We start from the raw sequence: 22,185 nt of genomic DNA, 5'->3' as shown, positions 1-22,185 counted from the left end.
CTCAATACAATCAATACAAAAATTGTGACAAAACGTAAATAAAAATGCTTGGCTTTTGTAACATGTGGGGAAGTTTTGGATTGCGACTTGATTGAAGAAGAGGAACTAAATATTGATGGTCTTTCAAAAATCAGCAATGATGCTGCAGTTACTGTCTCGGCTTTCTATGTCGTCGATATGCGTTTCCATCAACAGCATCCTTTTCTAGTTATCTTCTATAATCTTCTTTTACTTTTAGTTTCAGTTTTTCTTTCAGTAAAATCGTTCTCATTAAGAAAAAATGCATTCCTTACAAATTTCTCGATTTTTCATCATTATTTCCAAGGGGTGGGGGGGTTTTAAAAACGTGACGTAATTAAGGAGGGGGGGTCAAGGAAGTTGTGACTGCTTGTGACAAGGGGGAGGGGGGGAGTTAATATTTCTTGTAAATAAACCTTTATTCGTGATATTTCAATGAACCGTTTCCAAATATTTGTGTTGATGCGAAAACGAAATATGTAAACAAGTACTGGTGCTGTATGCAGAAGTATTATATAACTTCATGAAAGCAAGCCAACTTGTAAGACTGAAGCTGCAAAATACATCTCGAGTACCTAAAATATAACAACAAAAGTTTGCAATTGCGCTTATAGTAACTCTTATATGACTACTGTCATTGTGAATTCTTTTCTAACATGTTCTGTGTGTTACTTGGGTGGTGGAGGAGCCTAAGAATAAACCCATGTTTAAAGTCTTTTTCTGACATCGAATGGCCTGATTCTACTAAGATTCAAACCCATGACCATTCGCTTGACAAAGCGGACTTTGTTACCTTGCGGCTACGCAGCTCTCCTAAAAAGGAATCTAACTAAACTAATGCTTACTTTTGCTGATTTTTTTGTTGTTTTTTATTTGTATATAAACTTGCACTTCAAAATATGAGTTTTTGTTATAGAAACTTATGTTTATTGTTATTTCTTGCTCAAAGATTTCTTCTTTGTGTTTATTTTTTACAAAGCATTACAGTGTTGTTTCGATTTTATCACGGTCAAAAAAATATTTTCCCGTGAATCCAACGAAACTGTGGATTTGATGAGATGATATAAATCACTATTTTTTGCTAGATTTCAATGCTATTCAACAAAAAATACTAACCTCCATCATTTTCTTGAATCCGCAGCATCGCTAGATTCACCGGAAAGTGTTTTTTTCGTCCGTGATAAAATTGAAACGGCACTGTATTAGTTACTTACAACTCGATCTGAAACTGTTTTTCTCCACTCTGGGCCGTAATGCTTCAAAAAAAAATGTACGCTATAATTCACACAACCTTTTCCAATTATTATTTCAATAATTTGCAAAAACATCTTCATTTTGTGCCCCGTTTTTTCAGGAAATAGTTTTGTTAGTTAGTGAGAAACCATGTAAGTATTAGTAGAGGTATTTTGTAGGCTCAAATGACGTAAGAGGAACATCTGACGAAGTCGTGAGTATCAGCAATGGTTTTAATAATTGTCATGGAAAATAGGCAATCGATAAGAGCTTCAATCAGCCAAATAAACATAGATATATAATATGCTAACGATTTTATTGTCGATGCATAGCTTCACGTGTCGACAAACCATGTAATTATTTCTTACAATTTCACGCTCAGCTAAGTTATTCCATTTTAAATAAAAAATCAATTTAAAATCATACAAACCTCTTCTCGAAATTCCTAGCCAATTATTTCACGGTGGTCATCCTTCTTGGGAGTGCCAAATGATTGGTGTGCTGTGTTATGATGATGCCCGAAATGTTACATATTTCCAATATTTATCTGTCATATCTCACTCTGATTTTCCATCGGAATCACTCGCGGCTGGACAAAGGAATCAAGCCATCAAAGCCCACGTATTGCAATCAAACGTAAAATATATCACTGTTTTTCTGAACAGCAGTGCGGCAGCCCTCGATCGAGAAACGAGATATAAATGCCACCCGATCTCGATCGTCGTTTCATGCTCCGTAGATGAAGACGACGTCAACAAGGACGGGATAAAACATCCCATCATCATCCGGTATCGGCCGTTCGCTCAGCTCGACACTCATAAAAGTTGCTCAGTAAACTATCTCTCGAGCACGATCCAATGGCAAATCGGCATCAAGAGCGCTAAGCCATCATCCACATATTATGATAGTCTCTTTGGCACATCATCAGCTCTGCCGGCCAGATCCCGGTGGTCGCAGGAAACAAAGTACACGCGACAAACGGAGCTACTCTCAGGGTAGAGAGTTCTGTTTTAACACCAGAAGAAAAAAAAAACGAAAGGAAAAATTAGAAAAAAAAACAGACATTAACGTTTCTTCTAATGCGATGAAACGATGAAGTCATATCATCGAATTAAATTTGTAGGTGGCTTCTTTTTTGTTTCTTCAGGGTAATAACAAGGTCCACCACCCCACTATGATACGAACGAAACGCTGTAACGCTTCCATTCATGAGAGGCACATTGTTATCAGCTCATAGTGGTGCATTTTATCGTGAGGTGATGGTCAATATACAGATCCTGTACCTGTATTGTTCTAAGCATTGGGAATTCAATTCCTTTTTTTTTATTTTTGAATGATCTATAGTTTCATGTTCTTTGTTTTCACAGGGATTCGCAACAATCAAGATGACTGCTAATATAACGTACTGAATTTTACATTAGTCAATCTCAAATTCAAAAGCGAATTCGAAATGCAAAAGATTCTTAATCTTGCGAAGGATGACATATTTCACTCAACTTTTGAATTTCAACTCAACTTTTCGCTTGTTTAGTGCTAGGAAAATTATATATATTCTCAGATTTTTACTTAAATGAGATGTAGACTGATAGTATACAAATTTCATAGGAAACAGTACTTAATTTGAATTTGATCAACATATAAGTTTGAATCATTTTTAAGATGATAATTAAATGTGTCAGAAAAAATCAACAAACGTAAACTACAATGCACAACCGAGACCATTGTCATTCTTGCCGTCACGCCGAAGAAACAAGTAAAAAAGGAAGACGGAGTCTTCGGAAGTGGGCTCAGTTACTACCACCGACCGCTGTATAGCAATGCGTGGCGAAGTGAGATACAAATTATTCAGAGTTAATCTCTTTTGTATCTGCGTCTGTCACTCATCTCGCATTGTCAACCCAACGGCATCATCACTGCAGCATCCCGCGGAGAGATGTGCGTTCGCGGGCCGAGAGTGTTGTGTTCACCGTCGCGATGGCAGAGCCTTCGCAGATGGTTGACTTAATCGTAATCAAACAGTTTATCTAAGTAAACAGACGTTAATGGTTGCTCGGGTGTGCGCGCGTTCCTGCAACGGCTTCCAAGTTTACTTGGCGCGCTTTTTCTGCGACGATTTGTGTTAATAACTCATGTACGCGTGAAAGTGGTTAAGTTTTGCCGCTAACGAATTTTAATACTATGGGATTCAAGGATAGCAAAATGAGTGATTTAAATTTCCTCCCGAAGAAGCACACGAACTTTACGATAGAGAACATTCTGTTAGGAAATAACGAAAACAATCAGAGAGCCAACGAATTAGAACAAAAAGTGAATCTAACTGCGAAAACATGCGTTAAACACGAGCAAGATGAGGCCAGAGCATCTCCAGCTGCATTGTCCCCGTCGCTTCCGTCGGCAGTACTATCGACACCATCGTCATCGTCTAATAATCGTCCCCTTAATCGTGTTCTAGCCAACCCTTGGTGCTCGCGGGGACCGTTAATGTTTGACCCGAAGATAGTGGTCGGTGCTAAACCAACGGCGACCATCGAGCCGACTGCAGCCTTAATGGAAACGTCATCGCCTGCGTCGTCTTCCAGTAGCGGCCCACTGATACCGTTGATAAAAGCGGAAGTGGAGAGAAAAGTGGTGCTAAGCGCGTATGCTAATAATGGTGTAATTGAACGAAACAGATTATCTATCAATTATCCCTATCCGGTTGGATTTTTCAATGCGGCCTATGCTGCTGCGGCGGCGTCGTCGATAGCAACTCATCATCACCTTCAGCAACAGCATCAACAGTCGCAGTCGGTGTCCCTTCAAAATGTTACAATCCCTTCGGTGTCGGTACTAAACAGTTTATACGGAATCGAGAAAAGCGACGAAAATCAGAACAGCATCTTTAGTGCGATGAGCAGTGCCACGGGTGGCGCCGGGGTTGATAATGGTGAAGTGCATCCTTTCTTTGGTCTAGATGCTAGTGATATGTTAGAATACAGCTTAGCATCGAAAGTGGCCACGGCTGTGAGACCAATCACCCTCGGATTCACGGAATACTCTTTTCGGTGCACAATTTGTGAAAAAATATTTGGCAGCCGAGATACACTATTGGTAAGTGAAGCAAACTGCCGACCAAGGAGAAAAATTTGTCCAAATCATAGAAGTTCGTCGCTGATAAAATTGTTCGTGCATTGAAATTCTTAGTTGCTGTGATCTTTTTCTCTAATGCATCCGTTTGATTAATTACAAAATTAATAATGGTTTGATACTAGTGATTACAATAGAAGTTTAGTACCGTAAAGCGCCCTAATTCAGCGCGGCTCTTAATTCTGCGCACTTCGTATTAAAATGTTAAAAAAATATCAATTCAAAGCAGATTTTCAAAAATGATGATTGGAAGTGTTTCCTATATAATAACTGTCAACTTTCTGCTTATGTTTGCTTTTTTTACTAAATGGCATCAACATTTCGATACGAAGTGTGCAGAATTAAGAGCCGCGCAGAATTAGGGCGCCTCACGGTATATCAACATTAGTGCAAAAACATACCGACGCACCTAAAAATTTATGACAAAAAGTACTGATCAAAAGATACCAATTTTATAACACTAGATAATGTTAACTTACCCTCGACTGCAACTTTTACGAGACTTTCGTACGTGTCAGAGTTAAACTTTGTATGCCCGAGGCATTTCCATTTTCGTAAAAAAATTACCCTCGTCAAAACTCAATCAAATTTGATCGAACAAGTTTTTAAAATACCAAAAATTTTTTGAGCTCACTTTCAAACTGAATTTGAAATAAATTGTATTAAGCTTGAGGAATTGAACAAAGTTTGATAACACAAAAATATTATGTTCAACGTTGATTGATCTCGAGGTACGATGCTAGCCTAACAAACCAGTCGTCGTAGATTCGAGCTTCGGATCAGGAAAGTCTGTTAGTGTCAGTAGAACCGTAGCGCTAGCCGCGCAACTGTCCTGTACATGAAACAGATGGTCAAGTTCCGAATCGGAATGTAGCACCAAGGCTTTGTTTCGATTTACCAGAAAATTAAAATACTACAAGGTATACAGCTCTAAGCTTGTATAAAAAGTTGACGTGGGACTAAACACTGTAATTAGAAGGATTTTTGGACCGGTCTGATTGCATTGTTTAGGTAATCTTTTGTAGTTTTTGTAAAAAAAAATTAGATTTTTAAAAAATGAGCTCTTTTAGATAGAGATCAATCAAAGAAATAGTTATCGGTTTCCGTTATACTCTACTAAATTTTTTGGAAATAAATATTGAAATTCAGACCGCAAATATATATTTCGACTGTGACGTACAGTCTTCCTCAGTGCTTATGTGTGCACATACGCACATAAGCACTGAGGAAGACTGTACGTCACAGTCGAAATATATATTTGCGGACTGGATTTCAATATTTATTTCCAAAAAATTTAGTAGAGTATAACGGAAACCGATAACTATTTCTTTGATTGATCTCAATCACTCTGCTAAGACGCTCGTTATAGATTTTCTAGATTTGACTCTTTTAGATAATTAATTTTTAATTTTTCTTTTAACTTTTTTTTAAATAAATATTTTTTTTAGAGCGTATTTTTTTGGAAAGACAAAACTGTTATCTACGACTTTGTCGAAGACGTCAAACCGATCAAATAAACCGTTTTGGCCCTAAAAATATTTGTAATCTTCAATACCTTCCCAAAATAGCATTTTTCAATAGCTTCTCAAAAATGAGTCGTGTTCCAAAAAATTAAAACAATAGCACAATATGACATCTTTTGTTTATGGAAACGTCTATGCAAAGTTTCAGCCAAATCAAAAATGACAATTTGAAAAAAAAATTAAAACTGAGACATTTTTTGTGGAACTGCTCAAATTCATTGAATTTCTAAGCTATTAAACAACGCATCTTTTGATATAGAAAAATGAGTGATCAATCCTCTTTAAAGGTAAATAGAAAATTTACTTCTCCATTTGATTGAGATAAACGCACAGTGTCTTCTGCAAATTTTCATGTGATCTCAAAACAAGAAACTTTGCCAAAGAATTCATGTTTCTACCTCTTGCATATTACGAGCCATATCTATTTTTTTTCGAAGGCACTGGAAATCCCAATTTTCGTTTTAACTTTATCCCACATTTTTTTCCGGTTTTTTAAAGCTTCTGCAGAGTTATCAACCATCCATTTTTGCAAAAAAAATATTATGTTTCATCCATTAAAATAAACAAACTATTTGCCATATTTTAATATTTCCAGGGGTAATTGCACGTCAACCATCTTCAAATCTAGCAATTGGCAGTGGCACAAGTGGCAGTTTCTCTGTCAATTAAGACACAAACTTTCGTCTTTTAAAGTCTGTGGACAGCATCCTTGATTAATTTTTAGTAGTACTGTTAGCTTGTATTTTTTCAAAACAAGTACTGGATTGGATGCACTAGAATGCATCTACGATGACTGAAATCATTAGTGTTGTTTCAGTTACGTTATCGATTTTTCTTCTTCTGTTTTCTGCTTGCGGGTAGCTTGAAGGAAAATGTTAGAAAATTCTCAATTTTCATGTATTTTAATCCGTATTAATCACATCAATCACATCAATCCCCGGTTGCCCGTAAACCCTACTAACAGTGCACTACACTTGAGTAAGATTTGAGTTTGAATCCTGCATAACAATCGCATGGAAATAGCATTGCGATGAAATTCGCGCCGCGTCAGCTGCAACAGTTTGTTGCATTGTCCTTTGAAAGCATAAATTCGATCTAAAAACAAAACTCATCGCGTCACATCATCGCCTGCATCGTTGAATATATCGTGCACTGCACGCATTAAACTCAATCGATCAGAGTGTGTGGTACAAAAAACTCTAACTCTTGTGAGGAAGCAGATTCAAGTTGAATTCAAATCTGAAAAAAGGTTACTCAGTTCAACTTTGCATGAGTTTATGCCATCACTGAAAATTAGCCCTAAGTATTAACTTGATCAGACCAATTTAATATCACACCATTCATTTCAACAACGTGGGTTAGAAATGAAACTTTTGGCTTATGAGGAAAAAAAAAATATTTTTTTTAATCCATCAGAAAAAATCTTTCATTACTGCTATTAGGATGAAAATATATCTACACAACTTTGAAGCTGACCGGATATTACACGATGGCTTCTCCCTTTCACGCAAATGATATTATTGTCACAAAACTAAGATTTCTCACATACTGGTGGTAAATCAGAATCGAAAATATTATAAATATTAGGCTCAAAATACTTCCTCGATGTTAGAAAAGTCTCAATTCTCATGTATTTTAATCCGTAAACCTCGTATACACATTTTGAGTCATTCCTGGTGCCTCTTCCGTAACATTAGAAAATTGCTGAAAATCACAAGAAATTATTTTCTAAGCTGTTTGCGGAATGTATGATGCTAACAGCACAGCTTCATAGCTTTATGGAAACACTTGTACCTAACCCACGAACTAGTAGTGAAATTTGTGTTTCATTTATATGAGAGCCCTCCCTTCCAGAGGAGGGAGGTGTATCAAGTTACCATTGACATATGAGCCGTTGAGAGCAAAAGTGGTACATGTGCCATTAGGTAAATTTTTCAGGAGACGCGGTAAACGAAAATACTCAAATAGTAAATTATTTCAAACAATTTTTTTCAAACAACTGCACTAAATCAATGCTGGAAAGGTTTCAAAAGACGGTACATGAAAGCATAACGAGTTCTGGTTGAGAAACTTACACAAACTTCAATGGAAAAACATGTATCACTTTCGTTCTATGAGAAAAATAATGACAACCAGAAAACGTTGAGAGCAAAAGTGGTACATGTCCAGTGTGAGCATGAAGGATGCATTATAGCTCTCTAATCTTAGGACATAGAACATTCATGTCTTCAGCAGAGTTGTCCAAGTGATTGAGTACTATAGAATGATGATCTGTTTGTTGAGGAATTCTGTCTCTTCGTGGCGCTGGTGTATATGTATTTGGTAACAGCATACGAGTTGATACTGAAATAGGTAAAATGCTTTCTGCTGCAAAATAGTCACGGGTACACTAGCACCACGTAGTGAGAAAATTCCAAAGCAGACAGATCTTCATCTGAAAGTACTCAATCACTTGACCAACTTTGCTGAAGACATGATTGTTTTATATCCTAAGATCCTCGACTTACAATTCATCTAACATGCACAGATTGGACATGTACCATTTTTGCTCTCAACGAAATGGTGATTATGTTAATTACCAAAAATTGTGTTGGCTATAATTTTGGTTTAGGTTATCAGATCTTGGTTTTTCTTGGATATTCTAGTACATTATTGCGTTCTGCATCAATTTATGCAAAAAACCCAAAAAGTGTAAAAATGGCACATGTACCACTTTTGCTCTCAACGGCTCATATTTCTTGCTCCCAAAAACCTCACCATATCAAATTTGGTTCCATTTGCTTGATTAGTTTTCAGGTTACGCAGAAGTTTGTGTTATATTTGCATGGGAGCCCTCCATTTTAAAAGAGGGAGGGGTCTCGAACTATTCTAATCACATTTTTCGGCCTAAAAACCCCTTCATACAAATTTTCACGCCGATTAGTACAGTAGTGTCCATGTCTATAAGGATCAGGAGAGACAGACAGACAGATGGATCTGCCTTTTCATATGATTAGATTGCTTGTAGTAACTTAAATCGATGATTTTACCTACGTACCTATTAAAATATTGATTAACCATCTTCTATGATGAAATATTATTAAAAAAAATTCCCGATTTTATCACCTGCCTTATTTTATCACCCCAAACATCATCAAGGGGTGATATAATCGGGTGATTACTGTAGTACCCATTTCCAATAAACATTGCTCCAGAGAAAATCAATATTAACCAAGTTATTTGGAAAATACTATAAAATGTGATCATTTTCTTTAATATAACGGGAAGTTTTGTAATTTTTTTCTAATATTTGTTTATAATTTTGTGTTCCTCAAACGGTGACGTATCAACTTATATTTTAAATTTTACTGTTAATGTGTTAATTGATAGTAATTGCTTTCGCAGTTGAGTGAATATGATTGTAGGAAAATGCAAATAGGTTTACAGATTTGCCAAGCGAAAAAATGGTTTAGAATAAAACTTAAATTTACACCTATCTTACTGACTATAAAATGAGCTAATCGTTGTAATTGAGGATTGCAACGTTTTTTGTCGGAACCTATTGATAAATCTGAATGACATATTTTAACGTTTCAACATTAGAAAGCCTATGTAGATTACTCGTGCTGAACCAAGGAGAAATTTAACATCATTTCCAAGAGTTCATTCTGGATCCTTTCCTGGTTGTACAGCAAGTGGACTGCATATAACATTGCTAGTCTAAATATTAGCTTGTAAATTACAATTTATTCTTGAGACAAAGTATAAAATTTCTGTTCATAAGATAAACATTTTATTAATCTATCGCACTTTGTTTGTATATTTTCAATACGCTCCTTGAAACTAAGATTCTTATCATGAATTAGCCCTAGTATTGACTTGATCAAATTTAAGATCACACTTTTCATTTCAACAACGTGATTTTTAGTGGGTTAGAAATGAAACTGGCTTTTGAGGAGAAAATTAATTATGTTTTTGATCCATTAGAAAAAAATCTTCCGATTCTGCTAGTAAGATGAAAATATAACTACACGACTTTGAAGCTAACCGGATATGACACGATGGCTTTTTCCTTTTACGCAAATGCTTTTATTATCACAAAACTAAGATTTCTCACATACTGGCGGAATATCAGAAATAAAAATTTCATAAAAGATTAGGCCTAAAGTACTTCCTCGAGGTACACTAGCTCCAACAGACAATCTATCAGATTTACGGAAATTGGATATTTTAGCTATTATTAGCCTTTATGTCAAACACTGTGGATTGCCTTTCATATGTCTAGTAGAGATGGTCGGGTTTCGGGTTTGAAAATTTTTGAAAGTGTCGGGTTCGGGTTTGAAAATTGTTGAAGGTGTCGAATACGGGTCGGGTTCGGGTTTGGTGGGAAAAAAAAATTTCGGGTTCGGGTCGGGTTCGGAATTGAAAATGTCGGGTCTGAAAACCCGAAACCCGACTATATAAAACCAGTATTTCTATAAGATAATGTTGTCTATTTCATGAAACAGTAAAAATCACTAACATTCCAATACTATTCGAAGCTTAAAGCTTCAGGGCAGCCTCAGATTGGTACAAAAAATCAACCCCCCAAAAAAATCTCGGGTTCGGGTCGGGTTCGGGTTACACACAAATAAAATTTTCGGGTTCGGTTCGGGTTCGGGTTTGGTCGAAGAAAAAAGTTTCGGGTTCGGGTTTCAACCGAAAAAAAAATTCGGGTACGGGTTCGAAAAAAGCCAAACCCGACCATCTCTAAATGTCTAGAAGAGAAGCTCCAGTGGAATAACCTTCAGAATAATTAGTTCGAGTGATATCAGTTACTCTAAGCAACTTATGAGTGGTAGAATAGCCGCGAAAACCAAACTGCCAATTTGCAAAAATAGATTTCTTATTAATATGTGATATCATTTTATTAAAAATTATTCTTTCAAAAAGTTTACTTATAGAAGAGAGTAAGCAAGTTGATCGATAAAATTGTGCTTCAGCTGGGATTTGCTCAGGTTTTAAAATTGGAGTGACTTTGGCATTTTTCCATTTTGTTGGAAAATATGATAGGGTAGAGCGGGGCTAGTTGATCATTTTTGGTCAAAATGTTCTGTAACTTTTTGTAGGAAATATTATAGTAAAGACTCATTACATGGAAATGTCTTGTTAAGTCTATAGCATCTAGAAAAAATATAAACTGTACAGAATAGTTCATGATTTAGCGGATATACTATGTTTTTTGAGTGGATGTCAAATTGGCCAACTAGCCCCTCAGCTGGGGTAAGTTGGTTAGGGTGTGAGGTAAACAAACCGTTTATATTTCGGAAGGACAATTCAGTTTTCCTCCTCGCTGCATTTGCGGCAGCCTGTAGCGTCTCAGCGGAGGTCAAACCGCATCTGGTTTTTTGTTTATACGTTTGCTTTCCGAAATCCCAAACCATGAAAAAAGTAACTCAAAATTGCATGAAAAAAATCGTGTCACACTTTCATACTTGACGAGAAGTATATGTTGAAATCTCTCTGATAGTTTGGTTGAGAACTAAATCAAATACAATAAGGATTGAATTGAGAACCGGAGCCAAATTCTAGATTCGCATCTGTAATCGCAAGCACAAAACTATAGCTACATTAGTTTTTTTTGTTGAAAGCTTGCTTTCGCCGAAATTTTCATCAGGTAGAAGGCATTTGTCGATGCATTAGTGTACGTAATAGTTATTTTAGATCAAGGACTCAGCATTAATATTGTGCAATAAAATATTCATCAAAATGACCATGAAATGGAGATAACTTTTACCAAATAGTTTATCGCTTCAAATAAACGGTTTTGCTAAACGAAGCAAATGCTGTTTTCGCTTGGATTAAGTTTGCATCACGAAATGCACTGTTTCTGAAATTGCATTTACTTGGTTACTTGAATTTATTTATGATGTGCATATGACCAACCAGCCCCGCTAGTATGTGACCAACTAGCCCCTCATTTATTAAACATGTAAATTACTTGAAATATATGAAAATAAAATTTTGGCGAAAGTTTGCCATACACAACTTAAAACTAACGAAAATGACTTTTATAATACGTTGAGCCATGTTCATTTCAATTTGGCTAGCTTTGTTCGGACAAAAAATTTCAACTTGAAAACCGAGTAGAATTGATGGCCAATTTGGCACCAACCTGTATTAATTAATAATTATAATTAATTAATAATAATAATTATACGTCCTAATTAAAACTGTACTTCATTTTGTCATTTAGTTTCTCTGGTTATCTACTACGTATCACCCATATAACACGATTTATTTGATACGTATATTCGAAGATATTCTCATTGACCAACTTACCCCGTAACCAACTAGCTCCGCTCTACCCTAACACAAAGTATCTGTTAACAATTCTTACCGCGAAACTCAAAGAGCTTCCCATCCCCCTGGTGCACTTATGTTTATGAAGTTTCTGATTATGTTTTGATCTTAATTATTCATTTAAGTTTGTACCTATTCAGGAAGAAGTTCTTTAGTTGTGATTTGATCATATATCATCAATTCCCAAACTTTCAATAACGTTTATTTCAAGATAGCACAAAGACGATGTTTTACTCGACACTGGATAACTTTTACAACTCCACCACCGGTAACATCAATTCTATCAAACCTCTGAACCATAAAATTTGGGTTCTGTTTGAGTTCACTATTTGACTAAACTGGTAGAAAATTGAAAAATTCCTGCAAACCTCAACAATAATTTGCTTGAAAGCTAATAAGAAACAGGCAAAGTGATGGACAGAAAGGGACTTCGTTCTTCTTGTATACATCATGGTTCAATCCCAGTGGTTTGGCTATCAATCGAGATGTGTACCAGAACCAACGTTTGAAGGTACGTCGTTTGACAGGTACGTCTTTTGTCATAAAGCATCATCACATTACGCCAATAATTCGACCCCATTTCTGCCCATAATATGCAACCCAATGAATCTGCCTCAGTGTTGTCTAATCGAAAATTCCTGTGGGATTTCAAATTCCTTTGTGTACAAAATTAACTGGAGAGCAAACAGTTCATTGATAGAATCAAGTGAAGCATTCGAGAAGACGTGGAGGCCGTACGCCGCTTTTGATGCGGCATCATGAAAAACGTCCGTCGGAAAGCCGAATACGAACCTTCCTTAATGCTAACTTTTTGTCGAATGTATCTTTATAAAAAACAGTTTTCATTGAGCTACATCTACCTGTTTTGACAGGAGAAGAAAAAATTTAAAATTTCTGCCGTACCCGTTAAGTGATTTTGGTCATTTTTTACTCAAAAAAAATCTAATTTCAAATTTCATGAAAAAATGATATTAAGGTGAAGAAATGTGAGTGAACAGAAATCTTCTTTTAGGAAATATAAATATCTTTCAAAGAAAGTTATTGTAACTGTGTATTCATTTATTGAGTTGATTGATTCTACGAAACCTTGTATAAATATTGAAGTCCGGGCTTTTCGCTAAATTTTGTTTATTGCTCGGATTCAAACGTGATTTTGCTACTTTCTTGTTATTACATATCTATTTTCTCGAAAGAAATTCTTCTAAATGATTTGTCCAATTGTATTTCTTATTGAAAAATTATAGCTCAGATATGATTAGGGTGAATTTTGCCCGAAATTTACAACATAATTTTCTTAAAAACCAATAAAATTACGTGTGAAACTTTGGTATATTTTTTGCACCGCTGACATCATCAAGTGAAAAGAATCCAGTTTCACCCTAATACGACCGATAAAGGTTTTCGTTACGTTTGCCATCTTCTTCAGTTTCTAATCCTATCAGCCAATAATGGTTGAACTCAGTATTGAAAAAAAAAAAAAACAAAAAAAGAAATTGATCAATACTTTGATCATAATAAATTATTGTAATTATATATGTAAATATTTAATGACGCCGATAATAAACTTTATTTTCATTTTATGTCAGCCTTTTAAAAAAAAAAATTGAAATAATTAAATCGTTAAAAATCTGTCCAGGTGGTATGTGGATGACCCCTTAAAAAAGCTATGAAAGTTAACCGCTTTTGCGGGTTTGCACAATTTCACTCAGTAAGTTTTTTATAAAATTAAACAGTTATAACAATAAAATATCAATTATGGTAAAAGCCATAATGAAATGTTCCCATGATCTCTGCTACATTTTTTTTTGTTTTTTTTTTCACATGAACAAAACAACTGCAACAATTAATAACTACGAGGAAAGCAGACGCTTGCGAAATTTAGATCAAAGTTTCTTTAAGATATTGTTACAAAATTCCAGGTTTTTAACGTCACCAGAGAGTTCAAATGAAACATTCCAATTTGTGTTTCAGATGTTGATATGTTCAAAATTAAAAAAAACCATTTCCGAATTCGGAGTGAATAAAAATTTAGAAATCATTAACACAATCAAAATCATGATTCGCTTTTATTCTTTTTTATGGCACTTTCCATCTTTCATACGAAAAGATCCAATTGAACGAATTGGTACATGCTATTTCCTTTTCCTGATGAGCCAAGTAAAAAAGTATTTGAACTGATTCAAATGAAAATGGGAATACAATTTTTCGATACTTTCGTAAGAATGTGATACGAACGTGAACAAGAATGAGGATGATTAAAACTTTCTTTCAGAAACGATATATATTATCCAAATTTTATGTCTTTCAGTTACACGAGAAAACACATAAGACGCCCCGCTTTGAGTGCGAAGAATGCGGAAAAGGGTTTTCCCAGTTGCGGAACTATAAGTATCACATTTCTGTCCACCGCGGTACGAAAGAGTTTGCTGCCAAATGCCCGGAGTGCGGGAAAGTTTTCAACGACAAAGGTTATCTCAGCAGTCATCTGAAAATCCATCGAAACAAAAAGGAGTACGCGTGCCCGCACTGTCCAAAATCATTCAACCAGCGGGTGGCGTTCAACATGCATGTTCGGATTCATACTGGTAGGTTAAAATGCGATAAATGAAACATTTTTAAAGTATCGAATTTCTTTAACAGGTGTTAAACCACACAAATGCAGTGAATGCGGTAAGAGATTTTCACGAAAAATGCTTTTAAAGCAGCACTTGCGTACCCACTCTGGAGAGAAACCGTATCAGGTATGACAAGCCGCAATCCGACAGACAATTCAAGACTAACTGAAATATTCTTTTATAGTGCTCTGTATGCGGTAAAAGTTTCGCTGATCGAAGCAACATGACCCTGCACCATAGGCTACACTCGGGAATTAAACCTTTCGCATGTCCAATATGTCCGAAAGCATTTACCAAAAAGCATCATCTGAAGACACATCTCAACTATCACACCGGGTACAAGCCGTATAAATGTCCGCATCCTAACTGTGGCCAAACTTTCACGCAATCCAGTAATATGCGAACACATGCCAAAAAATGCCAATTCAAGCCTGTTGAAGCGGTGTGAGGGATGGACTGCTAAATGTACATAATTTAGGGAAAAAAATTTTATTCGTTTGTTTGTAACTAAAGCTTTTTCCGAGCTTATTCACTTCTAGAATTTTTAAACTCATTCCAAAGGGACCGGACAATAAAGTCTAGCATGAATTATCATAGTGTTATTTTATTTTACTGAAAACATATTTATTGTTTTTGTGTTTAAGTAGATGTAATCTTCCCGATACTTGAAAGGACTTTTCTCTTTTAAATACATTTTTTCATGTGTCTTTATAGAATAAAATGAAAATTGAAATGTAAGACAATATATTTTCCCAAACATTCACGTCCAAAACATTCGTTCTCGAATAAAACTATAGTCTCCTTAGCGCATACAATACTTTACTAAATGTAAATTACACAGATTAAGTATGACATGAAAGATTTTCGTAATTTCCAACGATGCGCTCCGTGCGCAATCGGAAGTTTTACTTCTTTTTCCGATCCTGTGAGCACTTCGGACAGAACCACTTACCTTTCGGCTTGGTTGTAAGTCCAACACACGCAAAGTGGAACCATTCGATGGGGCACTGCGGGATAAAAATCATACACATTATAAACAAAATCAAAATTTGTAGCGACTTGGAAAAGGCTTACATCCGGGTTATCGCAACCAATCATTTCTCCGTATGACACCTGATGACATAAACAGTAGGTAGGTTCATTTGGATCGACAGGCATGTCTAGTACATCACTCGGATGAGGCGTCACATGACCGCCATCCTGCGCACTGTCATCCAGCTCAGCATTCTTCTGTGGGTTGAGATCAAGAAAACCTAAATGTTGAATACGTACTGCCGGAAATGCTAATGTTTATAATGTTAATACTACATGACATATGCAACGAATGATAATGTAGAAGACTGCTCTACTAGACCTCTGCTAGTAAGTGTAAGATAAGAAACACAGTAAAGTGAAGGTTTTAATTGAATACATATTTCAAATCCGCATTGTGAACGTACGCTTATTAATGAATGATAATGAGCTTATTTTCAGAAGGGAAAAGTACAACAGATAGATAGATTGAATGAATAATTATGAGATTGAAAGGATAATGATGTGCAATGCGCCCCTGATGAGATGATGTATACGAAAAGAATAGGATACTATTAAGATTGTCTATTAGTTTCCTGAGTAATATTACGATTATTTCGCAATAATACCTAACAGTTTGACAAGCGTCCGTAAAACGTCTATATTATACTTCTATGATTAAACTTACGCAAATAAATTATATACAAAGCAAATCTTGAACATTCGATATTAACATAAAAAAATGCATTATTTAGGTATTAAGCTTTAAAAATAAATAAGCCGAGTTTATTTTTGAAGATGTTGTCTACTCAAAAAGCGTGTCAGAAACATTTATTTCAACAGCTGAAATTTTGCAATACCAGCAAACTACATAAACGAATGAATAATGCATATACACACACGATATCGAATCGGATGTTGTTTCTGTGAATTTTGTAGCAAAGCTCAAAACTATTTCTCTCAACTTACTATTTCTGTAGACATGGATGTATGTCTATGTAGGTAGTTATATATATATTTATAAAAAACTGTACAAGCAAATATAAAATAATATGCAATATGCATTTACGTAACTACTTTTCTAAACTAACGTTGTGAATACAGTATAAAACGAAAACTTTAATGAGATGAAACATGATCCTACCTTATGACCTTTGCGGCCTTCTTTTTCTTGATTTACCTTCTGCTTCTTGCTGTTCTTGCCTTTACCGTTGGCGCTAGCATTTCCGCCAGTATTACCAGTTGCGCCGGCAGCACCAGCACCGGCCACCCTGCCCTCATCTTCGGAAGAATGTGCCCGTTTTTTCTTAGCCGAATTTTTTACATCTTTCACTTTTTTTCTGCCACCTTTCTTTGTGACCGTTTCCTCAGATTTTTCACGAGCGTTCAAAGTTTTGTCCTGAATTTCGCCCTCAAAACGGGCCAAATCCGAGTCCAGGCGACGGATGTGTTTGTCCACTAATTCGTATGTTTGGATAGCTAGTTGAACTTTATCATCTCCATACTCTTTAGCCTTATTAAACAATTCCTGAATGGAACGGAGTTTCTCTTTTTTTACATCTTCCGGAAAGTTTTCTTTTGTGTTTACCAATTGTTTCATGAATTCGTTAGCTTTTTCATCGATTGATTTCATTAAAACTTGTGCTCGGGAATCTAAGTCCCGCATCAAAGTAAAATTACGTTTCAATTCATTCGGTAAATGTTCCAAACCTGCTTCGAAATATGTTAGTGACATATCATTATATGAACAATCAGGCGACTACTTACCATCGAGATAATGCTCTAGATACAGGGCGGAGGTCATTTTGGAAAATTACTGTAACAAATTATTAGAGTAAAGTTTCACATGAACAAAAAACCCTAAATTGTAACAAGTTTGTTAGCCTTTTAAACGCTTGGAGCAGCCATTACGTTTACGTTCAATGTTTTGATGGGTTTGCGTGACATGCAGTGATGCCAAACGATTTTGGAAAAGTTTGCAGTGCCTCAAAACCGGAAAACTCAGCTTGAAACCTCAAAAATAATCTTCAATTTTAGGAAAAATACGCTCGTACAAGTAAAGGTAACCAGCTGAACACATTCTGAAAGTCTACGCGAATTTATGAAGACTCACACAAAAACTCGCAGCAACTATGAAGTAACTGCAAATATATATCTAATCAAAGAGATTTTGCACAAGAATTATTCTAAAAATCTGCGTTTTGCTGATAAATCTGCATATCTGGTATTCCTGGTGACAAAACAGTGAGAAATTTGTGTTAGCCTAAGACCCAAGTATGATGACAGTTCTACAAGGTATGCTATTCACGTCGATGCATTAGTATTAGTGATCGTTATGAACTTTTTCCAATTTTGTATGAAATTTGAAATGATTTTGCATTTTAAACTAAACTTATAAAACATACTTTCCTGAAAAATTATAGAAATGATGTTGAAACATGTTTTATTTGTGGGGAATACATAAACATGCTGCGGTTTAGGTAAAATATGCTGTTTTTCATCAATTTGCCGGTAACCTTTTTGCATTGTTCGTTTTTTTCCTTGTACTCTAATAGCGCTTATAAATAGAGTTGCTTATGTTTCATACAGTAACAAAAGTCATGAGCTATGACAATGACTAAGATTATGCTCCAACTATTAGAAATATAGCATTTTTATATATTTTATTTCGACATATTGTCGCAATTTTTCACTCTAAATCTAAATTAATATCAATTTCTAGTGTGTTTCAACTGGAGATTCACTCTCCAACTAAAAAAATCAGATATAAAACAACATAAAACGAGAAATTTCCAAAAATGTTCTGAATTCCATACAAAACGCGAAATTTTTCATAACGAGATTCGTTTGTGTGCGTGGATCAGAGATGCCAGACTTTTTTTTGGCAGGTCTGTATAATCCATAAAAATGTCTGTATAAGTCTGTATACCGCTGCGAAAAAAAGTTACCGATACATTGATACCTAATTATTTGTCGACCTGTCAGATTGTTTTGTTTTATTGCTTGTTTTGATTGTTCTTTTTCGAGTCTATCATAGTTGGTCGATTAATCGATAACTAATTTATCTTTTAAATCTAAGTAACACATAGGAGTAAGAGTCTTTCCCGTGATAAAAATCGTCGTTCGTCGTAATGTAGCTAAACTGATACATGATGGCAGAAGTCTCGTGGTTTTAAAAATAGTACCTTCAAGGTTTGGGACATTTTAAGCAATTCTTCAACGTTGGATATTGCTCCGAATAGAACAAACGGTCTTTTTACCAATATAACCTGCATGACAATCGATCGAGACAATCAGCTGTTTGTTACTGGGGGCGAAACAGGCAGATTAGTGCCCACGGGGCCGATAAAAACCCCGATAGCCTGACTCGATTCCCGTTGTCATGATTTCACTCTCAAAAACGCAAGAAAAATATGTTTAGCAAAGTGTTCAGTTCCTAGTTCACTTTTTCCAGCAACGGCTACAGTGACTTTTGGTTTTTGTGTTCGTTTTTTTATGTATACTGGTAAAACCATTATGTAGAATGTCAGATATCTGTGTAATATCTGTATTATACTAAATGTCTGTATAAAATCTGTAGGCTTATGCGTGTCTGTATCGCAACACAGAAAGTCTGTATAATACAGATTTGTCTGTATATCTGGCATCTCTGGCGTGGATAGACGAAAATGTAGCATACCTTGTAGAACTGTCATCATACTTGGGCCTAAGACAAGACGTGACAACTGGTCACCGTTACATTCAACCAATTTGAACCGGCTGCTGATTGGCTGAATTTGATAACGCAATCGTCACGTAGAAAATACAACGAGGTTACTTTTCACTGTAAAGCAGTGATGCTGGAGAGTCATAATTTAGCTATTATAATTGTTCATAAATAATGATGCAAAAGTATGCAAGGTACATGATATTACCGAGTCATGTATTTCACTGTTATAACTTTAAAATTGCATTGATTAATCGTTTATTACTATTTCGGTTGAAGTCCAAGAAACTTAGAAAGAAAAAATTTGGGTACCAAGAAACTAAGGCAGAAAAAATTTGATAATAGAAGTATGCTTTATTGAACATAAAATAATAAATAAGAATTGAGTATTATTCGCCTATATGTTGCAATTTTAATTTGTTTTATTTTCATTGACCTGCAGAAGTTGTTAAAAATAATCATTCTGGCATCAACGGTATGGAACGTTCAAAAAAAAATTCGACGGGGATGACGGCCGTTACGAAAAGAAAAATAAGAAGCCAGCTGTCGCGTCTTGTCTTAGGTGTTAGCGTTAGTGTCATTTAGCGTTATGGTATTTACAGTCTGAGAGAACTATTCAAATTGAGGTGTAAAATTGTTGTCTATTCAATATCTTGACAAAAAACGAAGACTTGGTAATTTGTAACCAATAAATGTGCTCATAAGCTCATTTGTATAAAATTCGAATCTCAAAACTGGATGCAAGGCACTGTAGCTATATCGCAAAAGATTAACAAGTACACACTTTAAATTATTTATCCAAAATCTCGGTAGTAATATTTTGTGCATAAATTTCAGTTAGGTTGAACCGAGATATACGATAAAATGTGACAACTGTCATTATTTTTTTAACCGATCACTCAGTGGTACCGTTCTCGGCAATAAGCTACCGAGGCCCGGCAAAAAATTTATTTTTGGGCATCCCACTGTAATAAAATTTATTGACGTCATATTTCCCAGGATATCGCCCAGGATATCAGGAAGGACGTTGATATCGTCAGTGTGATGGCAAAGTAAAGGATAGAAATCATGACACAGGGAGGCCAGGTCATTTTTCAAATATCTTCGCACTCCACAAAACAATGTCTTTATACATAAAAAAACTGTAAACACGGTCCCCGTTGAAAGTTTACAAAACTTCCAGTGACACATTATATCAAGTGCGGTTATTCAACCGACTATTAGGCTTCCACTTATTCTCACGCGCTCAAATGTGTTCAATATGAGAAATGAATGTTTATTTTTATGTTTTCAATATTGAGAAATGAATGTTTATTTTTATGTAACTTGAAAACTATCAGCATTCACATTGATAACAACAATAATAATAATAATTTTACTATGAAAAACATTATCAGTGACTTTAAAATGTATGGAAAAAATGTCTGAAAAAATGTTGTCAAGATACACAACAACCCCCCTTTTTCAAAATTAAACGACAAACACAATGTTCTTAATTGTTCCGGACAATGATATTTAATGTAAAATTGATGTATTTACAATGAAAAAACATAGTTAAATTATGGTATATTATGGTAAATTTAACAGTGCGCTAAGTGAAACCGACCAATTAGAGAGGGCTTTCACTTTGACAGAACTTTGGGTGATTTTTGGTTTCTCTTGTCACGTCCTGTTCTAGGTATAACCACATACATAAGACATACGTAACACTGGCGTTTTTTTCTGGTACACGTTGCCCCATAGTACTCCGTACCTCGCCCTGTCAAACTGCTCTATAAATAATGAACAAAATGAATTTTCTTTTTCTCGGCCTTATCGAACCCCAAAGAAAATCTCATGAGGAACTGTCAAAAAGTTATTTACAAAATCAATGCAGCATTTTTCGAGTAGGAACGAGACAAATGCAGGGCTGCGCAGGAACACTGCCTTCAAAAACAACTCAAACAGAGGTTTTTTACAGAGGTTGGTACTTTCGAGTAGTTCATTTTGTACCAACTTTTTTGGAAGATTTCTTCCTGAGTGTTACGTATGTCTTATGTATGTGGTATAACTATGTACAATTACGGTAACTATTAAGGTTTTTTGAAGTAGAATACTTCTCTCAGGAAGTTCGGCTACATAGGGATGTTAAATGAAAAACTAAAACCGAAAAAAGTGAAAAATATGTCCAATTTCAAATGCTAATCAATCGGTTAGTATTCGATGGATTTCCTTCGTTCTTGCAGCAATAGATTGGAAAATCTTTTAAGATTCTTCCCAAAAGAAGATAATTGTAATTTTATCATTCACACTGTTGTACTATTGAAAATAGTCAAGCCTTGTCAAAACAAAAAAATCGACCTCTGATTGGTCGTTATATGATTGCTTCCCAAGCACGGTCGACAGAATCATATAGCTTGCAATTTTAAACATGCTATTTGGCCTATAAAAGAGCCTGTTTCAGTCGAAGCCGCTCATAATAGTTCTAGACAGCGACAACAGCAGTCATTCCTTAGCAGCAGCAGTAGCAGGGCAGTGGATACCAGCGATGGCGGAAAGCGGACACAGCTGTGGCGTAGCCAGACTTCCTGAAATCTCGCTCGCACAAAGAAGAGACAGTGTGCTTTGCGCTACAAGTCTCGTTTCTCATTCA

General features: G+C 35.6%; 2 protein-coding genes across 3 annotated transcripts; one reads left to right on the top strand and one right to left on the bottom strand.

The window, feature by feature from the left end:
* Positions 1-3,213: 3,213 nt before the first annotated feature.
* LOC129731902 (zinc finger protein 182-like) lies at positions 3,214-16,595 on the top strand. Its single transcript, XM_055692268.1, has 4 exons — positions 3,214-4,341; positions 14,530-14,806; positions 14,862-14,962; positions 15,021-16,595. The coding sequence occupies exons 1-4, from the start codon at positions 3,430-3,432 to the stop codon at positions 15,282-15,284; spliced, it is 1,554 nt and encodes a 517-aa protein (XP_055548243.1). The 5' UTR covers positions 3,214-3,429; the 3' UTR covers positions 15,285-16,595.
* Positions 15,564-17,795, bottom strand: LOC129731903 (inhibitor of growth protein 4). Of its 2 annotated transcripts, none has more exons than XM_055692271.1 (4): positions 17,615-17,795; positions 17,028-17,557; positions 15,911-16,066; positions 15,564-15,843 (listed from the first exon to the last, which is right to left on the bottom strand). In XM_055692271.1, the coding sequence occupies exons 1-4, from the start codon at positions 17,649-17,651 to the stop codon at positions 15,742-15,744; spliced, it is 825 nt and encodes a 274-aa protein (XP_055548246.1). In that variant the 5' UTR covers positions 17,652-17,795; the 3' UTR covers positions 15,564-15,741. The 2 variants fall into 2 exon arrangements, with proteins under 2 accessions (XP_055548246.1, XP_055548245.1); XM_055692270.1 differs by having other exon boundaries at positions 16,992-17,557; positions 17,615-17,794.
* Between the last annotated feature and the right edge of the window lie 4,390 nt (positions 17,796-22,185).

The sequence above is a fragment of the Wyeomyia smithii genome, chromosome 3 (assembly GCF_029784165.1).
Source record: "Wyeomyia smithii strain HCP4-BCI-WySm-NY-G18 chromosome 3, ASM2978416v1, whole genome shotgun sequence".
In the NCBI taxonomy this organism is placed as follows: domain Eukaryota; kingdom Metazoa; phylum Arthropoda; class Insecta; order Diptera; family Culicidae; genus Wyeomyia; species Wyeomyia smithii.
The sequence above is the reverse complement of the archived record's forward strand: the minus strand, read 5'-3'. Positions and strand labels throughout refer to the sequence as shown.